The sequence below is a fragment of the Gymnogyps californianus genome, chromosome 14 (genome assembly GCF_018139145.2).
Source record: "Gymnogyps californianus isolate 813 chromosome 14, ASM1813914v2, whole genome shotgun sequence".
In the NCBI taxonomy this organism is placed as follows: domain Eukaryota; kingdom Metazoa; phylum Chordata; class Aves; order Accipitriformes; family Cathartidae; genus Gymnogyps; species Gymnogyps californianus.
Genome location: NC_059484.1, coordinates 17650806 through 17674472, shown reverse-complemented (window position 1 = coordinate 17674472; position 23667 = coordinate 17650806). Strand labels below are relative to the sequence as shown.

At 47.3% G+C, this 23667-nt stretch overlaps 1 protein-coding gene across 1 annotated transcript; it reads left to right on the top strand.

Annotated features, from left to right (window-relative positions):
- The first annotated feature begins 1128 nt into the window (after positions 1-1128).
- TGFBI (transforming growth factor beta induced) lies at positions 1129-23061 on the top strand. The gene is made up of 17 exons (XM_050905376.1): positions 1129-1246; positions 5688-5786; positions 12611-12675; positions 13552-13709; positions 14802-14966; positions 15438-15584; positions 16281-16422; positions 17027-17239; positions 17389-17526; positions 17771-17916; positions 18083-18219; positions 18744-18874; positions 20801-20925; positions 21889-21991; positions 22189-22268; positions 22656-22680; positions 22850-23061. Exons 1-17 carry the CDS (start codon positions 1131-1133, stop codon positions 22903-22905), a joined length of 2046 nt encoding a protein of 681 aa, XP_050761333.1. The 5' UTR covers positions 1129-1130; the 3' UTR covers positions 22906-23061.
- The last annotated feature ends 606 nt before the right edge of the window (positions 23062-23667 follow it).

The following is a 23667-nucleotide window of genomic DNA, read 5'->3' as shown; positions in this document are numbered from 1 at the left end:
GTGACTTGAATCTTCCCTGCCCCTTTGTGCATGGCATTGCACAAGGAACCTCAGTTGTTTGTGCTTCGCCCACATTTTGCCCCCTTCAGGACTTCTACAAGGGCTCTCTCCGGGGAAGCCCATGGTGATGAGCACAGTGACAGCCTCAAGTGAGGGTTTGACTGCTCTGCTGCCATTACCTTTACAAGCACCAAACACCGCTCTCTGCCCTTGGCTGCAATGGAGGTTTCCCGCGTGAGCTGTTAGGATGGCTGCGATGCCAGGGCTGGCTCCTGGGGGCCTGTCCCACTGGCCACGGTGGGCCGGCACCTTTGTGTCTGTGACCCTTCAGAGCAATGGGGTGGCATGTGGCTCGCTGCAAAACTCACCCCTGGGCTTCACCCCAGAGTTGTATGTAACAACACAAGCAACCTGGCCAACGGGGCATGCCGATGGCAGCCTTATTGCTCCCGCTTTGGTTTAAAAGAAACCAGAAAGCTCTCAACACGCGCGACCCCTGACAGTGCTGGAAGATGCTGGGATGGGGGGTGGGATACCAGCAGGCACTGAGAGAGTGCCAGGCGAGGCGGCATGGGGTGGCATTCAAACAGGCTGTGGGGCAGGGAATGGCAGCCAGGAAAGCTCCCTGGGCTGGGCGGGGGGGGTCACAGAGGGGCTGAGATCGGTGGGACCCCCGGAGCATGTCAGTCCAACCACGCCACTCTGATTCCGGACTGGGGTGGGGTGGAAGAAAAAAGCCCAGAAAAAGAAGAAAAAGCAAGTGTGGATGAAACGCTGAGCTGGAAGGGAGGATGGAGGACGCCCCCGGCCGCTTTCTGCTCCCGCAGCGGCGGGGCTGCGGGGCACGGATGGACCGGCGGACGGACAGACGGATGGATGGATGGGCGGGCGGGCGGGCGGATGGATGGATGGATGCCCTTCCCGGGAGGGCGGCCCCCTCTCCCCTCCTCTCCTCTTCTCTCCCCTCCCCTCCCGCCGGGCCGGGCCGGGCCGGGCGGCGGCTCCGCTCCCCCGCGGGGCCGCGCCGCCGCTCCCCGCCCCCGCGCCGCCGCCGCATTTAACGGGGCTCCCGGCCACCGCCGGCCCGTCCCATCCCGTCCCGTCCTGTCCCGTCCCGTCGCCTCCCGGCCATGGCGCACCCGCCGCTGCCGCTGCTGCTGGCGCTGGCGCTGGGCCTCGCCGCCGCCGCCAAGTCCCCGTACCAGCAGGTCCTGCAGCACAGCCGGCTCCGCGGCCGGCAGCACGGGTAAGCGCGGCGAGCGGGCGGCTCTCCGCCCCAACCTCCCCCCCCCAAACCCCCGGGAAAAAAAGGACAGGGGGAGGGGGGAACGTTGTGTTTTGTTTTTTTTTTCCCCCCTCTCCATTTGCACAAATCCCGGCGGGAAGCGGCGGCCCCGCAGGAGGTGGCGGCTCGGTGGCCGTCTCGCCCGTCCCCGGGCACCGCCGCGCTCCGGCCGTCGGGCTCTTGGTGCGGGTGCGGAGGCGGCGCCGGGGCCGGGGCCGGTGCGGGGCACCCAGCGGCTCGGCCCGGGCCACCCAGCAGCTCGGCCCGGCCCTCGGGGGAAACTCTGGCTGGGTGCTTCCTTCCTCGGATAACGGCTTTTTCTTTCTTCCTCGGACAACGACTTTTTCTTTCATCCTCGAGTAACTTTGTTCTTTCTTCTTTGGATAACTTCCTTCCTTTCTTTCAGGATGCTTAATGTTGCAGATGTCATTTTAGAGCCCTCCGTGATTCTTTACTGGTCTGCCCCCATTAAGGAAAAAGGGGGAAAAAAATCCCCGGATTTTGAACGGTTAAGGGATTCTCGTTTTCATGAATTTCTAGAAAAAGAAAGAAAATTGCTTCAATGGCAGAGGGGTGTCTCTGTGGAGTAAGCACCAGCTTACTCTTTGACTGGAACCCCCAGTAAGTCTTGAAAGTTTTCTTGACAAAAGTAATCACTTATTTACTCATAAACTTTCCGAGATAGGGGATATCCAAAAAATGCATGTAGACCTCTCTTGCTGGATGGACAATATGTTATGGACTGAGTAGTCTGAGTCTTCACTGATAGGTAGAAAACTAATCCAATGTTAATAGTTGTTCCCACTGTTTTTAAAATTTATTGGGAATTAGGAAGGGTGAAAGGATGTCAGACCTTTCAGCTGGCCTCCGTCTCTCAGGAGGGTGACGTTGATTGAACCGTAGTTTCCATTTAAATGGATTGCTGAAGGCAGGGTCATGAAATGCTTTTAAAAAACCCCCAAGACTTAAATATTGCGATTTGATACATTATCTGGCAGGGATCCAGGTCAGTATTTATGAAAAGGGGTATGCTGTTTCTATGCCTAATCAGGTACAGAATCCAACAGACAAATTCTGAGCTGATGTCTATTTGTAAAATCTCAATAATGAAAGAATTACAGTGATTTACACACAAATACAGTGAGTCTTGTTCTTCATCTCTACATGATCTGAAACTAAGTAAATATCCAGTTCTGCCGATAGCCCTGAGGCAGAAGTTTGCTCAGACTCGGTAAGTTAGTGCAGTCCTGGTGTAAATCAGTGCACTCATCTCTGCAGAGAGAAGCCTGTTACTCCCTGTACAATCAATAGAGGCACAGGGTAAGATGTGATCGTGGTCTATGCTGGTGCCTAAGATCTTTGGAAGATGCAAGGAATTATTATGCCAGGGCTTCCAGATGAAGTGAAGTTACGCTGCGATAACCCCAGCGTAGCTGACCACAGCACTTTGCTCACTGGTCCCTTTCTGATGGCGAGAGCAATTTATACCAAGCTAATTTTTAAACACCAGCTGAATTTTGAACATTGATTAATGACGTGCCAAAGAGATACAGCAACGCAAAACCAGCCAAAAAGATCTTGGACGTGAGGCGTGTTGTTTTGCTTGCAGGAGGGAGCTCAGGAGGGATCTGTAACCAGGATTGCCACCCTTTCTGCTGCGAGCATCCCCCACCCCATCAATGCTCCTATTGAGCCGAGAGCGTGTTGGGTGGCAGAGCTTGGCTCTGCAGCAACACGTGTACATCTTCATTAACTTTTTTTTAAAGTGAATCAGCTCAAGTCCGGGAGAGGAGCTGAGAAGTATATAAGGAACATTAACATTTGAAGATGAAAAACTAGGAGCGCTCTCCACAAACCCACCCGGCTTTGTGGGCACTATGTGATGCTGGGGAGCTTCATGGACATAGTCATGGCAGGTAGCTGGGGCCGTACGGTAAGTCCTGCTCTTCTCTGCCCCTTCCTGAAGGGCAGCCCCTGCCCCAGCAGCTCCCAGCTGCCGCCTGCCAAGCGGAAGGCTTCAGCCGAAGCGGAACAATAGGCAGTTTTATCCTCGAGTCAGCGCGGCTGGCTGGGAACGGCATGGCAGAGGTGATGAACTCCAACGAGGAGAGGGGAGAGTGTTGACAAATTCATTTTAAGCCAGACTGGGCAAAGGACCAGAACACGCACCGCGGGGAGCAGCTACTACAGCCCGCCTGTGGGAATCATTGATAACGCGGCCCTGGGGGGCGATTTTTCCGCAGTGAGGAAAAACTGGGAAGAAGTTTTCCCCGATAAGTCAAGGAGGGAGCAGCAGCCCTGTGGAGCTGCGGTCCCGGGCAGGGAGGAGGGAGCAAGGCAGCGCCGGGTTTGATGCTGTCCTGAAGGCGCAAGGGTTTTCTTGGCAGGCTGCTCCCGGGGATACAGGGGAAATGATCAAACAAGTCCTTCAGTAGCCAGGCTTGTCAAGACGAATATTAGAGGGATTGTCCACTGCCGTCAGCCAGACGCTGAAATCGAGGCAAGGTTTGGAATTTCGATGTAATTGGAACCATATTTCGGTGCGGCAGGGCCGGGGTAGCCGAGGTGGGCTGAGTCAGAAAGCACAGACGTCTCTCTAAGCGATGATTTGGCGTGGAAATTACTGAGCCTGGGCCAGTTTGCACCAGCTGAAAGTTTGGCTTTGTGATTTCTAACTTTTTTTCAGTAGATTCTTTCTCCTTGTCCCTTGCCTTACACATAGAAAGGGAATTAAATGCTTTCACGCAGAAACAAACTGCCATTATGGGATATGGCAGTAACGAAACGGTGAGCCTAATTCCCCCAGGTCCCATGGGCCCTCACTTTCCCCTTGGGGCAGGACAAAGGTGCCAGGGCCACGCAGGGTCGGATCCTGCCTCCGCAGGGCCCTGCAGCAGCCACATCAACAAAGGCTCATTGAAGGCAAGCCAAGCTCCCACTGAGACTGGCGCTGGAGTTAGCCAACATATAGGAGACCCTCACATTAATTCATGCTAATGATGGGCAGGCTGGCCCGTTTTGGAGAGAGACGAATCTGGGACGCCGGTGAAAAGCAAGCACGGCCGCAGGAAGACTTGGTGGTCGGGCTGCAAACTCTGCTTTTGTTAATTTTGGTAGGCAAGCGGGCAGCATCTCGGTCAAACCCAGCATGAAGCAGGCTGCTGTCTGTTTTCCTAAACAGATCAACAAGACCTTCACAACAGCATCTCCAGGCCCCATCCGGAGTTTCATCTGTGCAAAAGAAAACTCCGCCTTGGCCGGTGCAGAGCAGTTCTGATGGGCTGAAGTGATGATTTATGTATTTTGCTTAATTATTTGTTTTCCCTCCATCTGCCTGGCAGCCAATACTGCGCATACTTTTGGTGCCGCTGCCGCAGCTGGGGCATGGTGTTGGTGTTGGGAATCCAGTCTCATTTGGGCTGAGCATCCTCAGCTTGCTTGGGCGTTTGCTGCATCTCTGGCTGAAGCCCAGAGGCAGTCGGTGGCCTTGCAACCCAGATCAATAAATCATATCTCATGCACTGACTGTGTGTTGCCCACATCCGTGGCCAGGGCTGCTGGCCACAAACCACAGAGATGGTGGGCCAGGCTGAGCGGGGAAATGCCGTGCCGGCCAAACCAGCAGTGAGTAAACTCCCAACTCCTGTTTGACCACATCTTTGCTCGCAGTGATACCACTTCTTAGAAAGCTGAAAGGCTGCAGTCAGCTCTCAGTGGGGTTAGTCACGCATGTAATGCCAACCGTCTGCTTTTCTGGTTGAGAAGGAGCTCTCGGTAACTTATGGGCTGATATAGCCACTCTCAGTCTCTGCTGTCATACCTGATGTGTTGAAACCAGAGTGGGCAGTGTCACTGCTCATGTTCCCCATCAGCAGCTCAGCATCCATGTCCAGAATCGGCTGAGTCTATCGTACAGCAGAAGTACTCGTTCTGGTTTTGCTGCAAGTCGTTCCATAGGCTGATAAATATCTGTCCTTCTTTATGTCCTAAACAATAAAATAATGGGGGGGTTCGGAAGGATTTGAATTATTGCATAACTTTATCAGGTTTTAGCTGGGATCCCAAATTGTAAGTAGCTGTTCACCATGGAAATACTGACCAAAGTATTATTTTTAACCGAATTTCTTTATATTTTGGTGAGAGGTGGAAGATTTTGCACTCAATGAAGAAAAAGATACCCTGGCAGAGTGAAGAGAGATCTCTTTCACTGCTTCCTCCACTTCATGATAGTCATTATACGCTCAGATCGAGCGAGCTGACTTGCAGCTCTCAAAGTTTCCTCCCTTGCAACCCCAGCAGGGCTTTTCGGGCGCTACCAGGTGGGGTCTGGCTCCACGTTGGGGGTCAGCACCGAAAGGAGGGAGGCTTACTGGACCTTCTTCTGCTTTGTTGTTACCTGTAGCCCCAACGTGTGCGCGGTGCAGAAGCTGATCGGCACGAACAGGAAATACTTCACCAACTGCAAGCAGTGGTACCAGAGGAAGATCTGCGGGAAGTCAACGTGAGTACCCAAGTGCCGGTCAGGGTCTCCCCGAAGACCCCGTTGCGGAGGTGGGTGCTAGGTGGGAGAAGTGGACGGTGTGACAGACGTGGGATCTCAGAGCCCATGGTGTGGGCTTAACGTGTATACGTGTTAAGAATTGTTTTAGCCTTTCACTCCCTAAGAAATACTTGTGTTTTTGTCAATTGGCAAACATGATCCTAAAACACTTAGATGTTAAGAATGGAAAGTACCATGTAAATACAAACCCTGATGATTTATTCTAATTGCATTTCTATATATACTTATAGAGCTCTCAATGCTGTAATGAAGCATGTACCAGATGTTTTCTGGTACTTAGCTGTGTCTCTCCCCATGCTAGGCTCAATGCTGCCTAGCTAAAAAAAAAAAAAAAAAGAAATAAAAGGCAATCCAGAGCTGATGGATATTGGAGAGAACATAAAATTCATCTACACATGTTTGCTTTGGAAGGGAAAGCAGAAATAAGGGGAAAGAGGTGTCAGTTTTAGCCAACACTCTCTGATGACTCCACCAGGAAAGTTAATTAGACTTGCAGGCCAATTCCACGTCTAAAATTGCAAACAATAATATTCAAGTAGCTGTTGCATAAAGTATCTGTGTAAGCAGCCCCGGGACATTCTTTTGAAAGATGTAGTCAGCAGATAATTAAGGATATGCATGCTTGACTATCTGCCAGGCTGTAGATCAGGAGCAGGGAATCTTTTTTCTCGGTGTAGGCCAAACGAGGCTTTCAGACACATTTGCTGGCCCACACTTTAGCACGCACCACCACGTTACCCAATATCGGTGCGAAGGTGCTGGCCGTGGGGAGCAGAGCTGTGGGCCAGGTCTGGTCCTGGATCTGCAAGGTCAAGAAGAACAAACAGCAGAAAATCATCTCATGTGTTTCTGATATGGTCCAATGTAAATTGTGATTAGATCTATAGGAACGTGCTGTTCTTTACTGCAGAATAAATAACTTCTGTTTCTGTAGTCAATGGCAGACTTTGAGATCTTGAACTGTGGTAAGCTACATATTGCTTTTATTTTGGTTGCCTTCATTGGTTCAGCTGTGATGGCTGGCCATCGGGATTCATTTCATGTGTCCGGTGTTGGTAATGTGAGGAGGGAGGCAAAACAGGAGTCGTCACTGTGCATGGCTTTTGGCCTTTTGTCATGCTACCCATGAATTCGTCTAAAAGAGGAAAATTCTGTACTTCAGGAGGGTAGATTGCAGGATGTACCATATAGTGAGCATGTATAGTGGTTTGCCTTATGTACAATTGTCTTTACAGAAAAAAAAAAAAGGAAAAAAAGGGAGAGGCAATATTGTAAAAACAAACAAACACCGCCACCACCACCCTTAGTTCTACAAAACCACCAAGTATGGGAAGACTTAATTTGGGTGATTAGAGTTCAGGCTCTCATCTTGGCCGAATGGTGGCTTTTTTGACGTAAAATGGACAAGATTATGGCATGGCAATATGGTATCATCATTGCCTTTTCTGATAACAGAGTAGCTTAGTAGGTCTCCAAAGAAAACATGACTCAGCTGTGAATGTGGGATAGCTTTGCTGTTATAGTCACTGAAAGGCAAAGTGATCCAGCCACGGATTTCTTCAGCTCTGAAGCAAATGAGAAACTAACCTCATGTAACCCATTTGCAGCTGTATTTGGCAGAGACAAACTCATCCGCTTATCTCCAGAAAGAGGTGGAACAACTGGCATCTGGCAGTATTTCATGATTTCATTTGAGGAGATGGGGTGATCTCTTCTAACCTCATTTTCTCTGCTTTTACCCAAGTGTCTAATCCAATGATGCATTGCTGAGAGAAAAGCACACAGAGCATTAACCTGCCTGTTAACCTATGAGATAATGTTCCCATTATACACGGAATTTGCTCACTGTTCTTTGCTTTGCATCATCTCCACAATGGGTGTTATTGTCTTCTTCTCTCTTCCTAGTCATTTTTGAGCCTGGGCCCTACTTTGCCCTTTAGCAGTGCTTGTGCAGAACAAAAGACACATGCCTTGACTCACATTTTCCGGAGGACCCTGGGACAGCTCTGATTACAAACGTTTGCGGGTGATGGCTCCCGCTGGACGTGGTGTTCCTGGCGTATGGAAGCAATCAGGAGTCATTTGGGCCATAAAGGACATGACGCGTTATGCTGCGGCAGTCAAATTCTTAAACCAGTGTCAGAGGCCTGATGCTGTGCCGTGCTCAGTGCATCAGCGCCCAAGAGAGTACGTAGGCACAGTTAATGGTGCTCAGCATGAACCCTCGAAACTGGCCCGTTGCGTGGGACTGAGCTGGCCCATGAGAGGTTTTGAGAATACCAGACGCCTTTAAATCCCAGAAAGAGTCAGGATTTGGCACGTTCATCAGCATAACTGGGTGGATCCAGCCTTTGCTTGGGTTCCGTAGTCAGAAGTCCTCTCCTGAAGCTGTGTGCTTGGTCCTCCCATTGGCAGGAGGATCCACTCCATCAGCCCAGGGGGATGGTGGAGCTGGATAAGCATGGTCATTTCTCTCCTCCTCCTAAAAGGTTTTTCCCACCTTTGAGAAGAGCGGTCCTGGGATAGGAGACACTTGACCCATCTCACTTACTTCACATTTGACCTGGCTGTTATCCTCCTTATTTGCTTAAAGGGTCAGTGGTGCCACGAGTTGGATGTGTGTTGCAGGTGCAGATACCTGGCTCTAGGAAGATAGTTTTGACTGCTTTGATTTCTTTTCTTTTCCTGCTCTGAGCACTGGTTCAAGCAGGTAGTAGGGAGGGAGGTCAGTGAGAGACCAGGTACTGCAGAGAAGCAAAGCTGAGCTCCTGCAGAGCTGACTCAGAGCAGAGAAATTCAGCCCTGAGTGAGGAAGGCAGAAAAGTTGCTGCAAGCCTGTAGCATAACTTCACTCCTTCTTGGATGATCACATCCTGCGTTGGGAGACGCAGAGCAACTGGAGCAGCAAGGAAAGCCAGCTCGAAAGACATGGATGTGCCTGGTCTTTAGTCTTGTCTCCAGGTGCATCACCTTTCGGTCGCTGCTCCAGGCTCACGGCTGAGAGCGCTCACAGTCGCTCTGGGGTGCAGCAGGCCCCGGGCTGAGTTGCTCCATAGCTCTTACCAGAAACAAAGAGGTCACGGCTGTGAGGCAGAGGCTCGGTGGTGAGGCTTTGCAGGCTCGCTTCTTGAGCAGCACCTTTTGGTCCATGGAGGTGGAATGCTCTACTGGGGCTGGATGTGCACGATGGAAATTTCAACTCATGCATCAGAAGAGGACTCTTACCTCTTTATCTGCTTTTTTTTCTTTGTTTTTCATCTCTTTGCTGAAGTATTGGCTCACACAGTTAGGGAGAAATTAGATAGAGGATTTATGTACATTTTTTATCATTGCTGATGAAGTGAGATAAGACAGTTGGCAAGAAGTCTGACACTGCTTTGATTTTAATGAGCACTGAAACAAGATTGTTCTGGTAATTAGGTAATTTTCCACTGTTGGTTATTCCAAAGCCAAAGAAATAGTTTATTTAGAGTATATTCTCATCGTTGTGCCTGTGTTTTTTTATATTTTTCTACTTCCCGTATGAACTGGACTCATTCTTCCAGAATTGGGGTTGCAATTGAACACGTCCCCACACACTTTTTTGTCTTGAGAATGAAAAGACAACTTACATAAATTTCATTTTTTATTATTTTTTGAGGAATAACTAGTGGCAGTAAGTTGCCCCTTAATATGTTCCTTTTTTTTCCTTTTAAATTAACGTTCCTTTTTTTTGTCTGATGTACTTTCCTCAGTTCAGGAAAAAAAATTATTCTCTGGCACTTATTTTACAAAAACAAAACATATGGGTTTTATTACAGGAAATTATTACAAATGGATCTTTATTCACTAATATATGCCTAAGCTTATTTTTATTACCTTGAAAAATGCACTTAAAATTTAATTTCAGATCCTAAGAATGCAACAGCAGTGAAACAATGACTAATAAAAGCCAGGGAGCTTGCTTCTGCAGTCAGACACAGATAGACATTTAAGAAATACAGTGTTTCAAAACCAGAGGCTGAAAAACTATAGATTTGACTCGAAATTAGTCAATGAGGAGGTCAGGAAATTGTGGTCAGAGGTGTTGCAGAGTGGATGACAAATGCTCTTTGTACAAGGGTATTGCTTATTTAACCCACATCGTTGGCATCCGCCGTCTCCCGGTGTAGCGGTCTGTAGCCGCTGAGCAGACACCAGAAACAGGGATGGACTTGGCAACTCCAAAGGCTTTTGTGCAGAACCCGCCGTGCGGTGTGGTGGCTGGGAGGTGTTCAATGTTTTCTCCCGTGAGCTGTTTGCCCCTGGCTGTGTAAGAGAAATATTCCTCCCCAGGCAGCAGACTGTGGCTCCGACCCAGCTGGAGGAGGACATGTCAAAGGAGCAGCCTTCCTCCCATATGGATGTGCAGGGTACTGCAGCATCGAGACGCAGAGTCCTGCAAGTGAGGCAGAGCAGCCTTCAGCCATGGCTGTGCTGCTCCTCCCTGAGGGCTGGAGGTGGCTGCAGGACCAGTTGGGAGGATGCCCTGTGCCCAGCCCCGAGCGACCCCTTGAATGGTGCCCAGGTGCCTTTGGGTGGGCTGGGTGGTCTTGTGCTTCCAGCAAGTCCACCAGCCGTGGGAGGACAAATGGCTGAAGCTGAAGGTGCTTTTTACAATCCTCATCTCTGGCTCCTTGTAGGTGCAAACACTTGGCTGAGCACCTCTGTGTTCACCTGGCCCTTTGCAGAAGTTTTCTGGTACTCAACTCAAAACGCTGACATGCAAAATGCATACCAGAAGATGCTGGTAGGTCACCTTCAGTGGGCGAGTGAGACTGGGGGCTTGAAGGAGCCCCTGCATGGGTGGAGCTGGCCCCATTACTGGCCTCGGTGCTACTTGCCATTAGCTTCCCTTGTGGGGTGGTGCTGGAGATGCCCACGAACCCGCAGTGTGGTCCCTCCATCCCTTCCCGGTGCCCTCCCCTCCCAGCCGGCGCCTGGCTGCTGGGGCAGCCCCGAGCCGGCGAGCCCCACGCACTGCAGGCTGTGTGCATCAGCGTCCTGCCCCTTCGTCACAGCTCATTAATCTCCGATCGATCTATAAATAAGCCTTTTAAAGCCTACGTCAGCACTCAGGAATTATTTATGCTGAACTTTGGAATGATTTCTCTTTAATCAGCTCTTCGTCTTTGATTACAGGTCTGAACCAAGGGAACTGTCTAGACTGGATTTAGTTTCTAGGGTGAAAAAAAGAAAAATCGGAGGTAGGGGAGGGAAGTGGCGGGGGGAGAAAGTGTGTGTTTCTAATGAACATGAGACGGGGGGGCTGGGGAAAGCGGAGCAGCAGGGTGTTAAGATCTCCAGTAGTCAAAGGAAGGGATTGCTTTAGGCAAACTCTTTCCCACATGGAATATATAATGTCTAGACAATCAGTCTGGGTTTGCTTTGTAATTCTCTTAAGGAAACCGTGACACAGAATTTATTTGCTTCTGTCACAGAAAAGCAGGTATTTGTTTCACTTACTGGCTCTTAATTACCCTGAAGAATTCCCTCTTAAACCCCAGGCATTTCCACTGTTTGTTAACAGTGTTAAAATGATGACAAATATCTGAAGCTTGAGGATTTTCCTTTCTCTTTGAGTGAGTGTGCTGAGGCTCGGTGACACAGCATCCTACTTGTCTCGAATCCAACTGGGAGCACAGAGGAAATGCTTGTCTTTGGGAGGAACACCTATTCCCTCGCTGTCTTAGCCCATCAATCAGATGGCCTTGCTCCTTTCACACCAAGCGTAAGAGCAATAGGTGAAATAATCCTCTGTGAAAAATAAGCAGGCAACTTCTGGATTGATTTTTTTCCTTTTTCTTTTTTTTTCCCCGTTAATATCAAAACATGTTCGCTCAAGTGGCCAGCTTTGAGAATCAGATGACTTTTATTTCCCATTGAGCTGCAGATGATGGACGTGGCATTCAGGCAGCTCTTGCTTATTTAGAGTCTGCACATTTGCAGGATGGCCCCACGTCCCCAGGATGGGGTCTCTGGCCCCTTTGGTTTTACTGGGGGATAGTGCTTAATCAGAGCAGCAGTTTGCTGCCAGCCAGAAGGAAATGCTGCACTGAGGGTGCTCGCACGGACGTACCCGGTGTTAGCAAAGATGGGTGTGCTGCGGTACTGCCCGGGATGCCCATGGAGGCACATGCCACCACCGGTGAAGTTTGTCCTTTCAGGGCTTATCCCAAGCCCTTCTGCCAGTGCATCCAAGACCAGGGATGCTCCTTCCCCTCCAGGTCTGTCTCGTGGATTTTGCCATAAGTAAGCAAATAATTTCTGGTGGTGGGCAAGAATGGGGTGAAATGAAGGGGAAATGCTTGGCTGGTTTGGTAAAGCAGCCGTACCGGAGTTGCTGTGTGTTGCCCAAACAGTGACCAGACGTGACAGCAGCAGTCAGGCGGGGAGATCCCCAGATCCCGTGGGAAATGTGCCCAAATGAACCAGCACTTGCAGTGTCTTGTGTAGGTTATCTGTTGGGACCGTGGCATCCATTTCCATCCACTGTTTGTACAAAGTCTCCTGGAAAGTGTGGTTTTGAAAATAAATTGTGTCTGCTTTTGTTCGGTGGAGAAACTGGCAACATGCAGCCCTGAAAGAGATAAAAATTGTGGTTTGTCTTTTGTTCAAGTCTATATTTCTAATGAGGAGTCTGCTTGGAAACATCACCAAATATGGATGGACACAGAACTATAGCAAATAGAGAAAAAGCAGTGAGACGCCATCAGCTAATCTGCCATATCCATCTCTTATTCCAGAGTAATCAGTTACGAGTGCTGTCCTGGATATGAAAAAGTTCCTGGAGAAAAAGGCTGCCCAGCTGGTAAAAATGTTTGACATTTTTTAGACTTCTTAAAATTATACAGCTGCCTAGTAAAGGGAAATGTTAGAAAATTACTCAAAGTGGATTTGATTTTTGCAATTTGTGCACAATATTGCCATGAACAAGTCAAAAATGGACTCAGCAGAGCACCAGCTGAGTGCCAGATCAGCTCCAAAATGTTCCAGACAACTTAAAACCTTGGATATAATTAAACTTAATCAAGTATGGGAGGGCCATAGGGAACTACTTATTCCAACAAGTAATATAGCTGTACTGGAAATGCAATACAAAGGAATGATAGAGTAGCAGACGGCTCTGCCAATCTCCGCTCATTTTTATTTTGGCAAGCATGAGGTTAGCAAAATTGCATTTAGCAGAAAATACAGTTCGGCCACTGGTGGGGGTTGGGAGGGAGTTAACTGGGTTTATTGAAGAAAGATATATTCTGCTTTCGCTTTCTGAACGCTTCCTTCCACAAAAGTTTGATGCCACCCAGTTAATCATGTGGGCTGGTGCAGACAGGTCAGTGGAGACCGAGACCAGCGGTGAGCTGCCAGCTCCGAACACCAAAAGCCTGAGTACAAACAAGGATTGGGTGAAAGCAATGAATATCTTTGCTTGCCTCAATTCACATCCATATAAATCCAGAGTAACTCCATTTAAACCTGGAGAGATGCAGGAGATCCTGGATTACACTGCTGTAGTTGAGGCTGGAGCTGTCAGGCTATGATTATTTATTATCTAATTAATGAACAGATAAGAGTTCCCTGACATGCTTCATTTCCCCAAGTGTTTTCACCAGCAGCTCTCCTTTAATCCAGTGCAGCGCGGGAAGGATGAATGATGTGTTGGGAACATAACCTTCTCTTCTTTCAGCGCTGCCGCTCTCAAACATCTATGAAACCCTGGGAGTTGTTGGGTCTGCCACCACGCAGCTCTACTCCGACCGGTCTAACCTAAGGCCAGAAATCGAAGGACCTGGAAGTTTTACAATTTTTGCCCCAAGTAATGAGGCCTGGGCGTCTCTGCCTGCTGTAAGATATAATTCCTTTTCTTTCTTCTCTTCCTCTGGCTTTCTCTAGTGGAGATCCAGCTCTGCAGGGGTCTGGATCCGGCCTCATCTGGCAGAATAGACACAGTCCTGATATAGGAAGGACTGAATTTCCAAGATGGGAATCACTGTACTGGTCCTTCAGCTCCAGAGCTTTGTTTCTGAAAGAGCCCAACACTGGAGAGATGTGGATGCTCTCCAGCAGGTGGATGTAGAAATCACCTCATTCAGTTTTCCCTGCCTCTTACCATTAGAGACTGCGTTAAGACCTGCAGCAAGAGACTTTCCATCCCTTTCGGTTTTTCTTGTTGACCCTTACTTTACCACTCTGGTTGTTCTTAATAATTTGTACAAGTAGCCAGTCCCAACTGGAGCCTCTGTAAACCTTCAGCCTGCCCGCATCAGTGTGTTCCTCTGCTCAATTACATATAAGTGTCCTTTACATTGGTTTTGATTTTCTCACTCTGTGTCTTGTGAAGTTTCCACTCCTGAAGTTGTCACCGCTGTCCTGCGGGTGCTCCGATCCTAGTGGAGCATCTCTGTGAACAGGGGAGAGTCCCGATGATTGTACAGCCCCTACCCAGTCACATCCCCCATTTAAATCACTTGTCCATAAATATGTAAGAACAACTATCGGGGCAGGGAGGGGGCATCTTTTTGGCTATCCCTGCTACCAAGCCTCTACCCCAAGCCTGCGCCAGCAGATCCCCTTGCAGGGATGATGCTGTTGGGGAAGGTCTCCTGGTGTATTTGTCCTTGGCCCTGAGTGATGCCTTTTGTTGCCTTACTGCTCATTTCGATGCAGTGATCCCACACTGGAGCCTGCTGCCATCATCCCTTTGTCTGCCAAGGACAGGGGTGCCAGAGCTGCTAGCTGCTGTTGTAAGGCAAAAGATAAAGATTTACAAAAGTTAGAGCTCTTAATTTGCACAGATGGCTGAAGGCTGAATACATCACTTAATACAGACACACACATACCTTGGAAGCACCTTGGATGCAGCCAGACCTCCTGGCTCTCTCTAACAACTGGCTTAATTGCTCTCAGCACTGAAAAAAGAATTTTTCTGATTTTCAGGAAACTCTGGATTCCTTAGTCAGTAACGTTAACATTGAGCTGCTCAATGCCCTTCGCTACCACATGGTGAACAAACGGGTCCTCACGGATGATCTGAAACATGGGACAACACTTAACTCAATGTACCAGGGCCTGCCTATCCAGATTCACCACTATCCCAATGGGGTAAGACATTTGTATTAAACCTACCCATAGCGGGCTTGGCCTTGCACCTCCTACACTGTCCTTGGACCTCCGGGACTCTGTAATGCTTAGGTTGACAGCTATTGATTTAGGATGCATACTTAGAAGGAGCTTGAAAAGAATATTTATAAGCAGATAGTTGCAAGGAAGTTGCCCACATTGCCGTATAACAGTATGCTTGCCTAAGTATTGGTTCTCGCGTATTTTCTTAGTCTTGATGATGCAGGGTAGACAAAACCACTGATTATTTTCAAAGCTCTTTAAACATGGAATGTTTCAGACATTCTTGATAGAACGTTCTCATTCTTTGTGTGTTTTTTTAGGAAACCACATTTCTTCTCCTGCTGATTCAATATTATAGCGCTTGCTGCGTTTGAAATAGAAAACCAGCAGAGGCTGCTTTACCTTCTTGTTGTAGTGCACATAACGCCCCGTGGCTCTTTCCCTCTGCAGATTGTGACTGTGAACTGTGCCAGGCTGTTGAAAGCTGACCACCATGCCACCAACGGAGTGGTTCATGTCATCGACAAAGTCATCGCCACCACTACAAACAGCATTCAGCAGATCATTGAGTCTGAGGAAAGACTGGAAACTCTGCGGGTGAGTCCACCCCACGTGTGCTCCAGGGCTCCTTAAAGATGTTCAGTCGTCTCACTCCCAGTGAATTGTCGTGAAGAGCTTGCCAGTGCCTAGGTGCTGTGACTCTAAAGCTGCTGATAAAATCCTTGTGCCAATATAGCTTATTTTGCTTTAGGAAGTGTTTGATATCAGCGCAAGTAGGGTTTTATGAGAATAATTGTCACCCTGCTATTGCTGTCAGTAAAGAGATGCAGACTGAGTCTGTCTCCTCACTCTTCTATAGGAGTCTTAGCCTTAGGAGATATTAACTGTTCAGATTTGATGAGTACCAATTTATTTGCCTTGGTATTTGCCAAGTTAAGGAATAACTTAAAAAGCACAGGGGTTTTGCAGTTAGCCAGCTGTGGGTTCTGATCTGAATTATTCACTGGAACTACTGTGACTCTTTCCAGGCATATCAGGGTATTCGAAATAGCTCTCAGTCTTGCCAAAAAAGGGCTCTTGTACTCAAATTTCTGGAGCACAAGAGAACCATGGAGCTGGGTCAAATTTATAAAGGGACTAAAGTGCTGAAAGAAGCTATTCAGGATTTTTTGTAAGTCCTCTGAAATTATAAAAGCCTTAATAAATCTGGCCCTTAGTGTGTGCCTGGACGAAGTTGCTGACCTTTGTATTCTGGCTGAATGTGTTTTACCCTCTCTCCTCATTTCTCTGAAGGCTGCTGTGGCTGCTTCTGACCTCAACAGCTTGCTAGAAAGCGAAGGCCAGTACACGCTCTTGGCTCCAACCAACGAAGCCTTTGAGAAGATCCCACGAGAAACACTGAACAGGATCCTGGGGGACCCAGAAGCCCTGAGGGGTAAGTGCTTGTTTACTGAGCCCATTGAGAGACTGAAGAGTATTTTTCAGTTCTTTTAAATTCCTTCTCGAGGACATCTGAATGGCTCCTTGATACACGCTGACAACAGCTGCAGTAAACAGATTTGACAGACTCCAGCTTTTTAAACTGGACAGCCCAGACTTCGTTGGATGTAGATATGGTAGACGTGTAGACACGGCAGACAGAGTGGTATCCAGATATGGAGGAGGGAGCTGAAGCAGTGCCTTTTCTGAGTTTTCCTTTAGCACTCCTGTATGTGATGGTGATTTCTATCAATCCAGCAAGATGCAAGAAAACGCGTATCTAATCAATGTAACTTCCCCTGACAAATGAGTCGAATAACCACATGAAACCTTTTGAAGATGGCAAAGCCATATAAAAATTACTCTTTTTAGTCACTTCATTTCACAGGCTGCTGCATTAAAATCAGCACAGTTCAGAATGACTGAGCATCTTTTGGAGTGGAGCCCCAGACAGTACAGTACAGTACAGGAGGCCCTTGCCATTGAACAGGATCCCTAAAAGCTGCAATAATTTCATAGTTGACTTTTGCAGCTCACTAAGACCCTTGCCTCTCTTACAGACCTGCTGAACCATCACATCCTGAAGTCAGCCATGTGTGCTGAGGCCATCATCGCTGGCCTGACGATGGAGACTCTGGAAGGAACCACCTTGGACGTGGGCTGCAGTGGGGAAGAGCTGACCCTCAACGGGAAGCCCATCATTGCCGACAAGGATGTCCTGGCAACCAACGGTGTCATACATTTTGTGAATGAGCTGCTGATCCCAGACTCAGGTACTGGTGCCTCTCTGCATCTTTCTTTCTGTTGCCTTTCTTTTGTCTATTTTGCCAAGGAAATACTGGATTTAGAGGGTGTAGATATTTTGTAGTCATGAGTGGGTTGCCTTTACCACAAGGTTACTATGTGTTGCTTTTCTTTTCAGCTAAGACTCTGTTTGAGTTGGCACAAGAATCTGAAGTTTCCAAGTCTATGGACTTTTTCAGACAAGCTGGTCTCAGTTCTCATCTAACTGGCAGTGAGCGAGTGACCCTCCTTGCCCCAGTGAATGATGTGTTCAAAGGTAAACTGGGGAGTAAATCCCTTTCTTCCATCAGTTTGGGCCACAGATCTCCTTCAAACAGGCTTCAGCCAAGTTTCAGTGCACAAGTATGCAAATCCTCTCTCAAATGCCTCAGCTATAGGCAGTGGCATCTAGCTTTACAATTAAAAACTGGTGTGGGTAATGCTCTGTATTTGGACTTTTTTTAGTGTCTCAATGGTCATTTTAAGTGAATCACTGGTTCTTTCCATACTTTTTGCTGCAGATGGACTCCCTGTTGTCGACAGCAACATGAAAAACTTGCTTCTGAACCACATTGTTAGAGACCAGCTCTCCTCTAAATATCTTTACCATGGACAGAAACTACAGACTCTGGGTGACAAGGAACTGAGAGTTTTTGTGTACCGCAATGTAAGTTCTTGCAGTGTGTAGTGCTCTATATGGCTGAATGATGCTTGATGTCTGTAATGTTATGGCTGTCATGTAAAAAGTGTAATTGAGCATTGTGGAAAGCACCAAAATCCCTCTTGTGAAGCATATGCTAATAAAGTCTTTTTCTCTGCAATTTTGTTTGCAGAACCTTTGCATTGAAAATGCCTGCATTGCTGCCCATGACAAGAGAGGAAGGTTTGGGACCCTGTTTAGCATGGACAAAATGTTGACTCCGCCGTCTGGCTCAGTGATGGATGTTCTCAAGGCAGACCATCGCTTCAGGTGACCTTTCTGCTCTTCCTAAGCGCTAGTTAGGAGCAGAAGGGCTGCCAAAGCAGTTTCTATTTATTATGGCTTGTAGTCATGACTATATATAATTTTTTTTAACATAGAAAAAGCATCCAAAACCATGGTCTCATCCCTAAATTATAGGGAGTGAGACTTCAAATAACCCTTCAATGAATTGTGAGCCAAGAGTGTGTGGTCCCCCTTAATACAGTAAGAAGCTGCCTCCGAAGCCATCTCTGCCCATCAGAGCCACTGTGGCCAGACTTCTCTGTCTCCTCACTACCATTTGGTCCCCAAGGAGTCAGCATTCCCAGGTTGTTTTGCCATTTCTCAGATGTGCTGGTTGGACCTCACAGGCTCATTTCCTACCTACTCAACTTTTTGGTTAACTGATTTGCTGGACCCCAGCAGGATTTTGCAATTGTAACGTCACAGCTCTCTTGAACACAACACACAATTGCTCAAAGACCAACAGAAGTAGTTTATAGTGAAGCATTTTATGTATGTTTGTTTTGCAGTACGTTGGTGGCTGCAATCCAGTCTGCAGGTCTAACGGAGAACTTGAACAGGCCAGGTACCTTCACGGTGTTTGCTCCAACAAATGAAGCTTTCCGAGCCATGCCCCAAGGGGAACTGAACAAACTAATGGGTGAGCATTTTTAGAGCATTTAGATGAACAGCTGCTGTGTGTTATTCGCATGATACGGGGAGGAATGGCTAAGTTTCTCTGCTGTATCTCATTCTTTGACCCTGTCTGTTGGAAGCATGGGCTTCCTACACAGCTGATTTAGATAAGCCCTATCCAGCAGAAAGCTGAGGATGCACAGAGCGGCACTGAACTCTCACACAAAGCCTGGGCATGGGTTTATACTTTCCTTGTGCTTGGAAGACTGGTTTGTAGTGTGTGCTACAAACTTACTATGACTTTAATTTGGCTGTGCTGGCTGGTGTAAGCAAGATAACTCTAAGGTGTTTCTAGAGGAACTGATGAGGTCTCTGCCTTTCTCAGGAATGAAAGAAGTGAGAGTGGCTGTCAACCACATAGGATCAGGGTGTCTAAAGTAAGTTTTGCAAATAGAAGACATGGTCCTCATTCAGCCTCAAGTTACACTGTATGAAATGTAAGTAGTAAAAGGATGGAGCTGTTGCTCCATCTATGTGTACATGGACAAAGCAGGAAGTCCAGTCTGATCCTGAGAAGACAACAAATATTCCAGTCTAGCACAGACAAAGACCAATATCCTGAAAAGCACAGGCGTGCAGGCCGGGTGTGGAAAAAAGCATGGGAATGTTTAATAACGCTCTTCTGGATAAGCAGCACGATCTTTTATTTTGTTCATGTTGAAAACCGGCTGTGGTTGGAAACAATGTCAGGTATTTGAGTGTAATGTCTTCTCGTCATTAAAGCCCAACCAAACATTGACATCATAATTTGGGAAGCATCTGCCCATGGTAACTGGTTATCCTTTTAAGTGCAGGGATGAGGAACTGGTAATACCAGACTGCACATCCAGTCTAGTGCTTAATATATAAATATTTCAGAACTGTTTTGCAGCTATTGTAAACGGCTGCAGGAATGAAGTATCCCAGATGCGGACACTTCAGATGTTCTTCTTTTTTCACGCAAATATTTAGCTTACGCTCCTGATGAAGAAGTGAATCATGCTAGTGAGGACGTGCAGTGTGAACTGTGGCCACCCTAGAAAAACTGTAACGGAAAAAAAGCTCACAGTGTATTCAGATATGAGCATTGAAAGAAAAAGTCCCCCTCGTGAAGGAGCTGCTCTGGTTTTGTAGATGGAGGCCATCTTTTGCACTAGCTGTTCCCCAGCACCTATCTGTGGGTTTTGTCAGTGACACTGCATCCTCTAAAGGAGAAGATGGAGGAGGGCTGCTGGCCCGTGCTGTGCATGTCACTGCCTCTTCTGGAAAACAGATAGCGAAGGCAAAGCATCTTATCTTCCTAAAATCTGTTTCAAAGCATGGCTAGATGAGTAGAAACTCATGGAGTGGGGATGAGGCCAGCAATCTGTGAGCCAGTAGTGACATTTCTCCTGCACTTTTCCCCTTCCTACCCAGGAATCCTGCAGTTTCAGCCGTGAAGATTATTGCCAAGTGACACTGGCGTTGGCGAAAGTATTGACATTTGCAAATACCAGAGTGCTCTATCTGCTTCCTTATTTCACATAGGTCCTTTTTTCCCCCCCCAGACTTCCTTGGGAAGTGAAAGCAGCAGCAGAAGCAGGTTCATGCTGTCTACAGTGAGAGAATGAGGGACTGAAAAACCAAGAGATAGGGATTTCGTGTATAGGGCAGGTTTGGTATATACCAAGGTGGGACATTGGGAGAGTCTCTTTCTGGACTCGCTGGGATCCTGACCTGCCCAGGCAGGAATGGCCTCAATGTCCTAACCAGCTCCAACCAAGGTCCTTCTGCTGGGTCTTTTCAATTTGACATTGTTTCCTTGCACTTTCAGGGAATTATGGTATTTTCCATGTAACTTCATTCCAGCACATGAAATATGGGAAGCAAGCGCTGACGCTGTTTTGCAAATGTAAATGTTTTCTTCCCCCAGGTAACGCCAAAGAGCTTGCCAACATCCTCAAGTTCCATGTGGCTGACGAGATCCTGGTGAGCGGCGCAGTCGGTGCCCTTGTGAGGCTGAAGTCCATGCAGGGAGATAAACTGGAAGTCAGCATGGTGAGTCACCTCGGATGGGGTTTTGTGGTCAGCAGGGCTGTGGTCTGTGTTTAGCTGTCCATGTCGAGGACCACAGTGTGTCTGTGCTCATTTGGATGGTGTGGGAACCTCTTCTAAATGTGTACACAGACCCACCAAACAGTGTTTTCTGGGCTGTAGTAGAGGGACTGTTGCCGTGTGTTCAATTCAACAAGCTGGCAGCCTTGAAACGTGGTTTGCTTCAGCCTTCTCCCCAGAAGACCAATTGTAAATGATTTCCAGGAGCTGTTATAAATTTAACCCTGAGTCATGGGGGAAAAAGCATAAATAAATTAAACAAATAGCTTGTTCAGCTAACACATCTTTTTTAGTGTAACAAAAATGATCTCTGCATGGGCTCCCTTAACGCAGCAGGATTTATTTAGATGTGTAATTTAATTTCACAAATTCTGCACTACATTAAGAAAATGTAGGATCCTCTATTGAGGAAAAAAATATATTTCAGAAAATAAATAACTCAAGACCCCCTCTGTGCATAAGGAAGAAAATGCAGAACAAAAATGGAAAGGCCAGTGTTTCCAAGGGCATTGAGTTGGCCAACTTGCGTGCTAGACTCTTCCCATGTCCAGTCCCGATCTGCCCTCTCCTGATGCCATCTCCGCAGCCGTCCCTCCTGGCATGAGCAGCAGCGCCCGCTGCCACCAGGGAGCTGGTGGATGTGCTCTGCTGCCACGGGACAGCGTTCCCAGCCAGCGCACCGAGAAAATCTGCGCTCCAAAGCCTGCCAGCCGCTCTAGGACAAGCTGCTCAGGCTATAATTTGTTTTTATATTCTCCTTAATTGGCAACAGGAATGAAAATGCCTACAGCCATCCAGGAAATGAATGAATGCAAAGTGAGGACTTTTTTAATAAAATTGGAAACCACTGATGACAAAAGTTTCTCATTTTCTACCTTTTTCCTTTTTTTTTCTTTTCCTGAACAGAAAAACAACGTAATACATATCAACAAGGAGCCTGTTGCTGAAAGCGATATCATGGCCACGAATGGTGTGATTTACGCCGTGAACTCTGTCTTACAGCCGCAGGGTAGGTCCATGGTTAGAAATATCCGGAGCCACACCATTACAGCAGAGCTGCTTTGGGAGGGAGAGGTGACGCATGGCAATTGCGTCAGTTTATTGAGGAGGATTAGTCTGTTACGGGATTTTCAACACAAAATATTGGAAGGAAGCAGCCTGTGTACTTTGAAGAGTATTTCAATGCTATCTATGTCCCACCCTTAGCTTCAAGGCCGCAAGAAAGAGGTGACGAGCCTGCAGATCCCGCATTAGAAATCTTCAAACAGGCATCTGCGTTATCCAAGGTAAAAGACAAAACACGTCTCACTGTAGAACTACTGAAATTACATTTTGGTAATAATGATTGGAAAATAATGTCACATTCAGATTTTGACTTCCAAAGAGAATGAGTGTATGTGTTTCACAGAATGACCAAGCCTCTCTTCTTACATGATTTAATTATATAAGAAATAATATATTTTGCAACATGAAGCCTACAGTTTGCAGCACACTGTGAATGTAACCTTGGCACTGTACTATATATGTCAACCTCCAGTAATGTATATGGTACTGAGGAGTCATTCATCCATAGTTTTTGGAGACTAGGATGAATATATTGACATGCAAACTGTTCTTATAGCTGTCAGAGATTTGTTGTATTTATGCAAACCTTATGTTTTCTTTCCATGCAGGTTTCTCAGAGAAATCCTCGACTAGGTAAAACAACTTCTCTAGCTTGTTTCTCATTTCCATCATATGTCCCTGTCCCTTAAAGAGAGGTTTATTCTGTCATCTTGCAAGCAAGCAAGATGTAGCATAACCGGGAGGGGAGGGGACAGGGAGATGCTGTGTGTCTGTCCCACCCAACTCGGTCTTCTCCTTGCAGCACCCGTCTACTCCCGGTTACTAGCGAGGATGAAGGAGAACTCGGGTGGATTCTGAGCCGCGTCGTGAGCAACCGCAGTCAGCGCCTCCATCCCATCCGCTCCAGCTGACAGCTAAAGAGAAGGACAGAATTGTTTTTAAAAACCAAATATCACCCTTAAATTTATTTTTGTTTCCAATGAAATGGATAGGAAAAAAGAAAAGCCATATATATATGTATATATTTTAAGACCATTTTTATTTGGTTTTGACCTTAAAGTTCCCACACTGAGGATAGGTTTTGGTTTTGTTTTTTTTTTTTTTTTTTTTTTACAAAGTAGTCACTAATTTGCAATTTATAACATACCCAGTTTTGGGCTTGATACGTACGTACAAGGGCAGGTGCTTAATTCCGCCCTGGTTCAGGAGCTCAGAGAGATGCTTAGAGCTCACCTTGGTGCTGTCTCACTGGGGGAGACTGCAAGGGGCTGAATTAAAGTCCCTTTTCCAGGCTCCCAGTGGTACCTACTGGCACTGCAAACTCCAGGCTCCCGAAGCAGGAAGGCAGGTATGATCTCACTGAAACCCCCCTCCAAACCAGTGCCAGAATTGGGAAATTTTGGCCAGAATGACTTAGCAGGAATGGTGTATATTCAGCTTTCTGAGCAAATACATCACCCGGGGCCAACTGTGTGGCTGGGAGAACAGCAATTGCTTTGGAGGAAGTAAATTTGTTGAATTAATTAACCATTACCCAAGCAAATTTTTTTCCCTGTTTTTTTTAGGGTTTTTTTTTTAAACACGCATGAGTTTCCTTCTTCCCCTGTTTTAAAAGTCTTC

Coding starts and splice junctions, on each gene's coding strand:
- TGFBI (XM_050905376.1), top strand. CDS start 1,131: ATGGCGCACCCGCCGCTGCCGCTGCTGCTGGCGCTGGCGCTGGGCCTC. Junction 1,247..5,687: donor CTCCGCGGCCGGCAGCACGG/GTAAGCGCGGCG, acceptor TGTTACCTGTAG/CCCCAACGTGTGCGCGGTGC. Junction 17,240..17,388: donor GCTGCTGATCCCAGACTCAG/GTACTGGTGCCT, acceptor TTTTCTTTTCAG/CTAAGACTCTGTTTGAGTTG.